Raw genomic sequence first — 13072 nt, forward strand, 5'->3', positions numbered from 1 at the left:
ACATTTGGTGACAATCAGTGATTTCGTATTGTTTAAAAATCCCCTGCCTGTTTCCAGTCATTCGACCGCGTCAGTGACGGAATGAATAAAGCCCCATCTAGTGGCGAGGTTGGGAATTATGCCGGCTGCCGAAGCCTGTCACACTCCTCCGGGGCAATTATTAATGACTGACAGATGGAATTATTTTGGAGCATGTTGCTGGAATGAAAGATGACAGGGAAGACCGGAGTACCCAGAGAACAACCTGTTCCGCCCCGGCTTTGTTCAGTTCAAATTTCACATGGAGTGACAATGATTTGAACCACGGAACCCAGCGGTGAGAGGCCGTCGTGCTGCCGCCTGGTCACAATGAATTTAAGATGTTACAAAGCTGGCAACGGACAGAATGAATATTTATTATATATATAATAAGTAGGCTGAGTGGCTTAGACGGTTGAGGCACTGGCCTTCTGAACCCAACTTGGCAGGCTCGATCCTGGCTTAGTCCGGTAGTATTTGAAGGTGCTCAAATACGCCAGCCTCATGTCGGTAGATTTACTGGCACGTAAAAGAACTCCTTTAGAACAAAGTTCCGGCACCTCGGGGTCTCTGCAAACCGTCAAAATCAGTCAGCGAGACGTAAAAACAATAACAATGTGATGAAGGAAATGTGAAGGATGAATTGTGTAGTGATTTTAGAAGTTTCGAGACATGTAGTTCGCAGGAGAAGAAGATTTCGAGATTGAAGCTTCATGCTCATCTTGGGAGACAACGGGAAGTGGGTTCGATTCATTCAAAGTGAGGTGAATATAAACTTGCCAATTCATTAGTTAAAAAAACTCGTGTCCGCGACCTGAGGTGGTGCAGCTCACCCACAATGGAGGTAAGCTGTATTTACCATTTGTACCACATACCAACCCTCCTGCTACTTTTAAATTTCTAGCAGTACCTGGAATCGAACTCAGGCCCGCTGATGGCAGCTAATAGTGTTAACCATTACGCCACGGAGGCGAACTGCCAATTCATTGATACAATTTAGTAGTAACCATCAATGGCATTAGTTTGAATGCTCATTGAGTAGTTTTTCCTTTTGTTTTCTTTGCAATGATGTCTTGTCTGCAGCTGCCACCGTAGGGCGGCGCTACTTGTCTGTGTCGTCGCGACGCCAATCTCCTCAGCGTCCTCTACACTCACGCCGCCCAGCGGACCTCGCACGGACCAGACGCACTTGCTCCGTCTCTCTACCTCTCTCCCTTTCCCTCTTCTCCACACCACACACCACCTCCACCCTCACAGATAAGACTTAACCCCCCTCTTACTCTTCCACCACCACAGTACTACCACCGTCCCGCACTGCCCCGCGCTGATAAACATGCATATGGGGCCAGCGCCGAAGCTGGCTACTTCTCCACGGTGCCGCTGTATCTGTGGTCGGTTTGGCCTCCCAGCCCAGCGCCGAGCTCAGCCGAAGGTAGCCGAAGGTGGCCGTGTGGCCACCGAATGCTATAGCCGAAGCTCTCCGATGGAAGCAGGCAGCCAGCGGTCGCTCCTCACGTCCCCAGTAGGGCCCGGACCGTTGGCCGTTCGGTACTAACATCAACACAGAAGAGGAGTCACAGCTAGCCAACCAGGCCCCCCTTTTTCTTAACCTTCGGACACTCCAACATACAGTGTGACAGTGCGATAACCATCTGGATGGACATTATTCATCAAGAACATCCTCTGAAAAAAACAAAACAATATTATTTATTTATTTTTAATTAACTAATTTATTAAAAACCATATTTTGACAGATAAGGCATTCCTGCGTCAGCAAAAAGAAAAAGTCGACTTGTTTTTTTAGTGAAATGTTCGACCCCATTCCATAGGGGGAAGTGTAACCGACAATGTTATTCAACTATGAAGAAGAAATTTAATAAAAAACATTCCAAAAGTGGTTGGTGACTGAATACAACACACAACACGAGGAGTAGTAGGAGGAAGGAGAAGTGCGTGTCTTGGGATTCGATTTTAATTAATTAATTAATTAATTAAACGAGTGATCGAACAAAACTAAAACAAGTGTTTTTTGTCTCGGATTGACAGCTTCAAAATATTATACAAAATGGATTTTAAAAAGATCAGGACTTCATATATTTATATATTGTTACTGACATGAACGTAATGATGTGTCACTAAGAAACTTCACGCTTTTCTCGGTGTCTGTGGGGAAAAGAATGTTAGTTTAATGAACCGATGTGTCAATTGACTTGAAGATAAGAATAATCAACTAGGCAAAATTTCCAAAATCAACCTGACTACTGAAGATCCGGCCAAGATGCGGATAAAGATGCCCGCGGTTCGAATCGCCCAAGGTAAGACAAACATTGTCGAAAGTCATTGATAGAATTTATAGTCTGTGTTATCTGTGTTTTATTTTTTCTCTTGTTGTGATGTTCCGTGTTAGTTGATTTGTTTGTCGTGTGTCCGCATCCTCTTTTTATGAAGTTTGTTTTGTGAATGTAACGCATGGCACGGGCGAGCTAGGTGACGGAAGGGTTGTCTAATATAAAGGGGTAATGTCGGCAGGGCTGAGAACAAAACGGTTGAATGGAGCGGAAGTTGTAACAGTGAAGACAAACGCAGAAAAAAATAAGGAAGGATATATTCCTTTGAACCACTAAAATCTTGAAATAAGAATTAAGTTAAGATGGGGAGTAAAACATAATTTTTCTTCATTTTTTCCTCCACTGTTTTAAGGAAAGAAATGAGTAGGGTTGGGAGGTACAAGAGGGGGTGGTAACACAAAAAAAGGAAAGGAAGAAGAAGTAGTAGTGAGGAGGAAGGAGAGTGGGAGGTGGAAGAGGGTGGAAATGATGACGTCGTAGAGTCACGTGATCAAAGTTTTTAATTAATCAGAAGCGGGGGTGATGGCGGTGAAGAGGGGTGCAGGAAAAAGACTCGCACCCACCCACCCCTGTACACCCCTCTTTTTTCTTCTTACTTTACTCTCTTCCATGTTATGATAATTATCTTGGGCTTGATGTGAAAAGACGAAAAGAGGGAAAAAAATCTTTCTTTTCCATCCAGTTCGAACGAAGATGTTGGAAGAGCTAGGTCGTACTTCTAAGACTCTCTTAGTGGCATTACTTCAACACTTTATAAGAACCTGGCATGTTTGATCAGATCATGTAGTACATGATCCAACTATCGAAGAATCCTTTTCATATACAATCTTACGATAAACGAACTAAAAAGTGATGAATTCAATATCCGTAAAATAATCTTCAAGGTGATCATTAACAGAATCGTTGATACGTAGTGCGTGCACAATATTTTCCTTCTTGAATTCTTAAAGAGAGTGATTCGTGAAACAGAAACGCCGTTTCCAGTGTTTGAAAAATACATACTTTGAATTTACGGTTCACCATTTTTTAAACCTGAAAAGGACACTTGAGTATTACAGTAAATTCCGTCACAGGCGCAAGATTATCTTTTGTGCTTCTACAATAATTGACACGTGTTTTTCATTTATTCACATTTATTTGGACACATTTTTATTCGAAATAAAGATATTTATGTGTTCGTCACGAAGCAGTCTTGCTCATGTGTCTAAGAAGTGAAGTAAATATTTTCGGTTTTAACAGAATTGACTAATTTTGCTAAATTGTCAAGTTTCTGATCAGCTTTGAAAAGTACTTCTCCTTTTTATTACAAACCCAAACCCTGTGATTCAGTTCATTCTTTAAATTTAATCGTGTGGGAGTGCATTTTTTTGTTTTGTTTTGCTCTCCGCTTAACTCATCGCTTCTATGACCAGACATTTCTATTTTTGTTGCGCGTGAAAATTACGTAATGTTATGAAAAGCAGTGTAAATATGGAGAAAGAAAGGCCACCTGTATGTATATTTAAATGTGTTAAAAACTATCATACCGTTAGCGGCCGAAGAATGAAGTGTATAATGTACGCACCGTCATTCCCTCCACCGTCTTTTCTTGAAGTGCCGCGGCGCCAACAACCTATGCCCCTTCGTGTATAGGCAATCCGCACGAACAGGCGCGTCTTTCTATTCCGAAAAATAATATCAGCGCTTAGCAATAGAAAATGAATTATTTCCTCTGTGCGCGTATAAACAGTATTTCTCGTGACAATTGAAAAGAAAGAAATCTAATAGTTTCGTCTTATCAGCGTGTTAATGATATTTGATTCGTGATATAGCTTAGTTAAAAACTCCGAAGAGAAATGTCTAGAAAGTCAAAACTTGCCATGCACTACGTGGTTTAAACAATACAATTACATTCAATGCATTATAGTTCTAAACATATTCCAAAGAAGTAGTAGTTTATCAGAAAGTTACATGAACCTCTCACGCTTTGAGGAATTTAATTTATTTTATCAAGTAAGCATTAGAGCGTTTAATAAATTACCCAGTATAATTTATGAAGTTTATTTGAAGGTAAAAATCAGGCTAATTATTATGCAAATATATTTTGTCATAAAATAATTCCGTTTTATATTTAGTTACTAAGTACTCAAATTCCTTTAAACGAAGTACCTCACGGAAAAAGTTCAATGTATGGTATGGCAAAGGAAGATAAAAAATGTCGCTAATTCCTGTATTTGCCAAAAATATACACAGTTAAGAAAAGCAAGCGCTGAAAAATGTATTTATGTTAGAAAGTTACAAATCATTCCATTTAACTTCAACAGCATTAGAACAAAATTTAGAACACCCAGAATGATTGCAAAAGTTTTCTGTATATAAAACAATACATTCAATCCAGGTAATTCCAAGATTTGTAGAACAAAGGGACTATTAATAATAATTTTTGCAAAATTCATTCAGACATTTATTTTATAAAATTCTAAAGTTATCAGTCAAATAATCACAACAAAATATTAAGCACCCACGGTGAATGCTTAATGACTGCTTATTAAAACATGTATGACAGGACTGAATGGTTCGTTGAGAAAAATATATCCATATGTATGTACTAGCAATTTATAAGTGGCACAGATTAACACTGTTCCATCCGGTCTACCATGCGTACTCTTGGGGATCTCAGCGGTTCTTTTTTTTCTCGTTCTCCCTCATACCCGCTACATTAGTGATATGAGACCACACATATTATCTTGGTTATGTTTTGACAAGATTCATTTATTTTGTAACCTTGTGGTGTAGTAATTACTTCATTCATTCTTTCGCCGGGAGCTCTTCATTCATTTGCCTTTCCCAAGCTAATGGGATAATTAGAATGTAAAATATTTCTATAACAATCAACGAGAATAAAAAGAGAATGAGGCACGACGGTTTCCTTAGCGCTGCCTAAGTGTTACGAGAAAACATCTCACGAAGAAGTGATTTCCCAAGCAGATAGCCAACGAACTGCAATGAATGAAACTTCTTCTAAGTGTATAATGTAAGGTTCAATCACTGAAGGGGGCATGAAATAATATTTATATGTATATTCGAGTGATTCAAGCAGATACAAACATAATGATGTGAAAAATGAAAGAAATAGTAGCCTAATAATTTAATATTCCATCAGAAGTTCTAGTAAAAATAGATTTTAAATTCCTTGGTATGCAATTACACCGTTTTTTTAGTCTCGAGAAAATATTTAAGTATTTTTAAACCAATAAACATTGGTCATTTTTGTAAAATTGAGTCTAATCTTCTTTTAAAGAAAGTTTTGTTTTAAATTATTCTTGAGCTTCCGCTTCCATTCAAACATTGCCTTTGTTTCTCAACAAGTTAAACTATTTTTGCACTTTCATTGTTTTACAAACGCATTTCTTGTAAATTTACAGTTGTTTTACAATTTTTTCAGTTTCTATGCAACTGCAAAATTTATAATGAAGTGATTGATTCTAAAAATAATGTAATAATCCGTTTTAGAAGTGTATTAATTATCTTCCTCCTCCTTCCCGTATATAATATTTGCTTAGAAAAAAGTGCATGCACATTTTTATATAACTTATAATTCAACGTTTATACACTTTTCGTTTCTTTTTGAATCTTTGCATTCTTAATGTTTCTTCGTAAATAAGATTTTGTCACTATAGAAGCATGCAGAGGTTTTTGTTACAATACAATAGCTATTAAAATATTCTTAATAATTTGCGAGTAATTATATTTCTCTGGCAATACAAAATTAGTTCTAAGTTTCGTTCTGAATGACTAAAGCGTGCAAAAAATAAAGAGACTACGAGTTCATTAAAAAGTTTTAATTAATATGGTAGTTTGATTGTTGTCTATGTTGTCAAAGGGTAGACATAAATTAGAAGCACTTTGCCAAGATTTTAGGTGCGAATACTTCTGAAGTAGGTGTAGATACGTATTTTACTGCATTCATTTCCTTGATCAGTTAGCGTTAAAATAGAGAACTTAATAGTGATAAACCAGATATATACGAGTATTAAATATCTAATCATTTCTTCTCGCATATAAGAAGTATGTATTAGACATGTCATGAAATGAGCTCGTTGATTTTCCTCATTTTCCAGAAGAATTAGTGCCTTATATGATTCGAAAGCATCACGCCAATATTTTGCAAGTATATCGCATTAGGTGCTTTGTATCAATATTTTTTTTTAAATTGTTACTCTTCATGGAATGTTAACATATTTATTAAACTATGAGATAATTATTCATAAATCCATTTAGAAGCGTGAACTATCTGCTTAGAGAATAACACTTGAAATAATGTTTATGCATTGTTGGCCATTTATTCGTATTGCATACAGGTTATTTCTTTTTAAGTTTTCTTAGTTGTGTTTGTCGTTTCTTATCGTAGTTCCATAACTTTTGGATATAACGTTATGCATCGTTCTGATATTTCTCTTCTAGTTGAAGTGTTTTATTGTTTCATTGTTCCATGTAACATAATATACAAATTAATATTACTCTATTATACAGCGGAAAGGAAGTCAAAGATAAACGTTGACATACAGGCATAACAACAGAGAAACGAAGTGGTATACATATTTTTATTATTTCTCCATTGTCGCTTGCCTGGTGACGGAGATGGCCTCGTGTCAGCCGGTGATTGTTCTTTGTGGTAAGAGTTTTCTACACTGTGTCATACGCTGGACAATTCATTGTTCGGACATTGCTCTTCTTCTTCCTATTCTTTCTGCATCCGGTCACAGATTTGTACTTCATTCATAGTATCGAAGTGGTTATTGTTTCGTGGAAAACATGTCCCTTTTATCACCACACAAAACAATGTATTTTATTATAATTGGGTACCGCAAATGTTTTCCGCTCGCTATATTAGATTTCTAGCTCTAAACTCCCTAAATAATTAATGGCAACTACCTACTCTTTCGTTTCATTATATTGATTCCACCTATTGTAGTATTAGTTGTACGTTAGTAGAAAATGCCAGTAACTGATTTAAGAATTAGAGCCAAGAAAGTAATACGAACTTCATTTACAGAATTGTGTGAACAAACGGAAGTTCAGAATCACAATCAGAAGTCACTGTACTCAATTTTTCAGTTTTTTTTACTTTTATGAAGTTCCAGATGAATTACACGAAACATGAGTTGAGTACCTGAAAGAGTGGTAATTTAGCCAAATATAAATTTCTCTTTTCTTTGTTGGCTGTCAACGACGAACTGTGAGTAAGATTCCTTTTGTCGCGATGAAAGTTCAAAATAGGAATAAAATATAAAAGCATTCTTTTTTTTCTTTTTTCTTTCTTTTCTTGGAAGGAAATTACGTAAATATTCGTCATGCTGTTATAAGTGACAAAAGATAAATGTAATTAAAATTTTCTTTGCGATTCTAAAGGACAAAGACATTTGAACTGCAGGGCAGATTCATTTCGGTGGTTGTGGTGGTGGTGATTGTTGTTTTAAGAGGCAAAAGTATGAGATTATCAATCCCAGGGACCCTTTAGTTACCACATTCGTATGTCACTTACGTGCATGGAATAAAGTATGACAATGTCATGCTAGAGTGTGTAAAAATATAAGATCTCTGGTTATTTTTAACTGGGACTCGGGTACATGCTTAAGGGAATTTACTGAAGGCGATACTAGAAGGGAAGAGGAGGAACATAGTCCCAGTTTACTCAGATCTAAAGACACAGCTCGGTGTGATAATTGCATGTGTGTCTGAAAATTGTCAGCAAAGTACAGCCAAGTTGCTTTCTAATCTGCATTGCATAACTCATTGATTATTTTTAAAAAGAATTCAATTAGTATATGCTACAGTCTTTAGAAATGATTTATATATTTAATCCGAAGATTTTAAAATTTAATCTTTGTGTATAGTCAATTTCTTCTCATTAATTAAATTATTAGACTTAATTAGTTTTCACCACATATATTGCTTTAAATCAACGAGACATTAAACTTTCGTATATCAATTATTTTTTGACTTCTTATTAGTTTTCATTGTCCATGCTTGCTGTCTTCTCCATGGTTAATGACAAGCAAGTTTGAAGTCAGGTAAATCTACAACCTTTCTAGTTATTTTATTCCAAACTCTCTACTGTTTTCAGATACTTGCTTTCCAGAAATTTCGAATATTCTTCTTTCTGACGATATGGAGTAAGTTTCTCTAATATGACTAGTATATTCCTTATTTGCAATTCGTTTCACATGACGAAGGTGATAAAAAACTATTATATGGCACACAAGAGACTGAAAATTTCTCCTTAATTCTCTTCCTATCCAACCTGAGTATTATCTCGGAATGTACGACGTAATTGTATTTCTTCAAGCAAAAGAGATTTTGAGAACGCAGATATACAGTTGCAGAAATGTGTGATCATATGTATTAAACAGATTTCATAAACACTTTGTTCTGCAATTTCTTTCAATTAGACAATCACTGTTATACTCGAAAGATGTGATATAGATAATCTTTCACGACTGGAATAGTTACTTTTAAAAGAAAACATATTAAAATATTGCTGATGATTCCAGAATTGTATGAAGGATATTATTGATCATATTTTCAAATACTGACTGTTCTTCCGAAATGAACTTGGCTTCCATTATTTCTGGAGATCTTTAACAGTATTCGTCTGAGCTACAAGTGCATAGAAAAATAACTTCTTCTTTCGACATTCACTTCTAATTTCTCTTGAATGTCGAAGTAAGGTAAATATCATTCGGTACAAATACGGAGTTGTTTCTGTTTGTTTGCCACTAATAATATTTCTTTTGAGTTTTATTCATGAATTAAAACTACGCACTGTTACTGGAGGGAATTGTCAAAACTTCATAATTCCAATAACGCTGTTTAAAAGTAGGAAACAATATTCTTTTCGCAACATTTTACGTTTGACTACGATTACCTACTTTAAAATTTCAGCCTTTGATATCTCCTCTCGTATATCTTTGTCTTATATATATGTTATGACCTTCTGAGCAGATAAATGTAAATCTTAACATGTGCTGAGGAGGAAGGATTAATTACAGAATTATTTGGCAGCAAAACTGCCATCACGACCTTCAGTTCAAGTGAACGCTCGACTTCCACGAATATCTGGAGGGTGGTGCCGTTCCATGCACTGAATCACTGGTACTTCGAATGACTGCACCTTGGTCATCTTACACAATTCCATATGAGATTCTAATTTATTTCTTGCTAAGCTAAGTGTCGTACTTGCCATCATACTGATTTCAACTTTAAATGTTTTTCAATATGACTATATCAAAGCATTTCATTCCTTTTTCCTTTGAAAGAAAGTTAGCTTTTATATCATTCAGTTGAGTGTTTTCTATAACAGTGTTATAATTTCATAATAGTAGAGGCAAAATGATTAGATTAACGTGTGATATTATATTTAAAAGTTTGCGACATGGATTCTTAATAATCCGAGAATGACTTCATTACATCCTTGGTAACTTTCAGATATAAGTGGTGGGAGTACAAAGCAACTCTCTATGAAATGGTAATATATTTTTTTCTGATTGGTTTAAGGAATAAAACACAGATTAATATTTCAAAATAGAAGTTGAGTACAGAATGATCTAACTCTCCATTATTTTCACGTCTTCTTCTCGGCTTTTGACTCTGTCATATTAGTATTGTCTGAATAAATTAGAGTTAAGTTAATTTTTTAAAAGAGTTGTAAATTTTGTGGACCAAACGTTGAAATGACGAAAAACTTGTTTGCTGAAAAACGTACAAGAAATGTCTCTGAAGTTCCGAGTATTTTGCATATAAAGAAACAGATTAAAGATCTGTAAATAACGGATATTGTTACGAAGATGAATGTGACACACAATACATATTAGTGAATCTAAAATTTGTCCACTACAATTATTATTATAAAATAAATATTAAATTATTTATTTATTTATTGCACACTACAGGACTTAGTGTCCCAATTACAGTGGCAACTACGACAGATAAGCTACAATTAACATGGTGAAACTTATATCTAAACTATATTCTACAATTTTATCTAATCTTCTATACTATTGATGAAGGTGATTAGCTTATCATGCCATTCTTTTCTTTATACATTACTCATTAATTAATAATTTGCCAAATAGTAATTTGATGTTGTGACTGCATAGTAATTTATTAAACAAGATTGACATTTCCTTTACGAACAATCCCCTGGAATAAAGCAGCAGATTATTTACACGCTTGTAAGAATATAAAGAATCTCCGTTATTTTGAATCAATATTCTTCCAATAACCATGTGCTTTATAACTATTTTAATGTTTTAATTTTTATGTAAGTTTATTTATTTCCGTCTTCCCTTTGTTATACTGCTTCTAACGGGCTCCTCGGGAGTTTTCTTGGAACCCTATTTTTAGCCTCTCTATTTAACGTAGATGTTGGTCTGTCTGCGACGGTAATTCCCCACTCATCTCTGTCTATTTACATACCGTATTCAGTGGGGATTTCTGTTTCCTATTTTTTTCCTACTAAATATATCAGTATATTTCTAAATAAAGCACTTATGGTTTAAATCAACTTAAATATTTTTAATATTTTAGTACAGGTTATCATTAACGTAGCACCGTCAACCTCGTCGTTAATCGGGAATTCCCCAGCAGATCGACACATCAAAGCTACGAACTCGAATATTGTTGTATTAGAACTATTTTCTCGACGACTTAACGAAATTGGAATGGTTTTTATGCTAACATTAATATTATAAATAACCCTGATAGAGGGATTCCATTTCTGTTTATTAAGTTTGAATCATTAGTTCTTCGCAGTCATTAAGTCGATACAAATACTTAATAATTCATTCTATATTATAAATTGAACACTAATTTTCTCTTCCGAAGGTTAATTATTTTTACTTGGAAATGTTAATATAGAATTAAGTAATTCGTCTCAAGAATAGTGAATGCTGAACATTTCGATTTATTTAGCAAGTAAACATCTTCGTAAATTGTTGGAAATCCCAATGTTTGGACATATAAGCAGTAAAACTAAACTCTTTTGTTTCTAACACCGAGAAATAAGCTTAGTATCTCGTAAAGTGGATTTATTTATCCAATTCCAAGCAAACTGGCATCAATCAACTAAGGTCTTAAAATGATTATGTATCAGAAAAAAATAATGAGACTTTGCAATTCACTAGAGAAAATACTCAGTGAAGTATTATATAATTTGTTCTCTAATAATTTTCTTCTGGATATTAAAGAATATCCCTTTCGCTGCAAATAAAAAATTGTGATGAATTCACAAATGTTGTGCAAATGAGGTATTTTTTAATTTAAAGAATATGTGGACAAAACAATCGTGCACTCGTGATATTTTTCCGGTGAAGCTACTCTACCTCAATTGCTTGAGTTAAATCCCTTCTAAATACATCCATGAGTGTTTTTAATGCTAAATGAACTAGTTAATTCAACAAAAATAGTAACAGAAGTGATCTTTGTGAAGATTGTCCACCAAACACGTAACTGCGCCACATGCTGCGCCGTGAATATGTTGGCAGTTACTTAAAAAAACCGCTGGAGTGGAAGAAAAAGCGAAGACGCTCTCAACTGCGCATTAAGATTACATTTAATGTTTTATGCTTAAACTGAATTTTAATATGTGTAATTTCTGAATCGACATCGGTAATATCGAATATTAAATAATTCTAATTTTTATTCTCTTTCTGAAATTTTTTGTAAAGATAATTACCAAATAAATTGAAATAGTTTCTGAAGATATGTAAAGAAACGGGTGTACTTTCTCTGTCATTAAGTAATCGATTGTTCTTTTATAATTTATTGATGCTATTCATGAAATTTTATTGCAGAAAACTTTAAATACAATCATATTCTTCATGGAAAAAGTTATATTTTGATGGAGTAAGCCTTCATGCTTTAGGGATACATTTTTGTTATTTTTTTCAGCTACATTTGCCGAATTTTTGTATTCATAAAATTTATCATGTTTTCCCTTGTAATAATCATAATAGGGACAGAAAAAGGAAATCAATTAACTCTACACTGTAAGGAATTCATCCGTATTTGATTATTGGGATCGACTTTTAGTCTAACAATCTTCGTCGTTCTCTTCTGTGCATAATGAAATGCTAATAGAAATAACTTATCAAAAAATGACAGGACAGTTATGAAGAAATTAATTTATAATCTGTAGGAGTGAATAGTTCTATTACGTTGGAAGTTCACTGTAGAACACGAGTAATAAACGTAACTCTAACCACTTCTGTATTGAATTATACGACGTGTAAATCTTACTAATTTGGAAAACAGTACTCTGTAAATATATCTGTATTAAGCTAACCTTGTGTCACAATAATATTTCCTAGCTTCGGCCAAGGTGGAGGAATGATTCATCTTCGATACGATGGCAGTTAATTAGTTGATTACGGAGTATTAACGAAATTACCTGGCAGGAAAAACCACACAGGTCGGAGAAAACAAAGCTTTTTCGTTTTGCTAAGCACAGCAAATTTGGCACGTACCGAGGTCTACATCAATGATGCAAATGCCTGAAAGACCGATGTCTCGCGGTTTTGAGTTACAACAGAATAAAACTTTTCGTCCCGTTTCCTGATAGGGTTTCGGGATGAGGTGAGATAAAATTTCAAGGCATTTTTACGGCCGGATACCCTTCTCGACACAAACCTCAGTTGAGGAATTAATGGAGATGGAATGAAATTGGG

At 34.8% G+C, this 13072-nt stretch overlaps 1 protein-coding gene across 1 annotated transcript in view; it reads left to right on the forward strand.

Moving 5' to 3' along the window:
* Positions 1 to 1510: 1510 nt before the first annotated feature.
* Cph (Chronophage) overlaps positions 1511 to 13072 on the forward strand; it is a 287928-nt gene continuing 276366 nt past the window's right edge. The window contains exon 1 of the mRNA XM_067155781.2: positions 1511 to 2333. Within this exon, the coding sequence (XP_067011882.2) occupies positions 2297 to 2333 (37 nt within the window). The 5' untranslated portion in view covers positions 1511 to 2296. The remainder of the gene's footprint in view (positions 2334 to 13072) is intronic.

The sequence above is a fragment of the Anabrus simplex genome, chromosome 11 (genome assembly GCF_040414725.1).
Source record: "Anabrus simplex isolate iqAnaSimp1 chromosome 11, ASM4041472v1, whole genome shotgun sequence".
Lineage (NCBI taxonomy): Eukaryota > Metazoa > Arthropoda > Insecta > Orthoptera > Tettigoniidae > Anabrus > Anabrus simplex.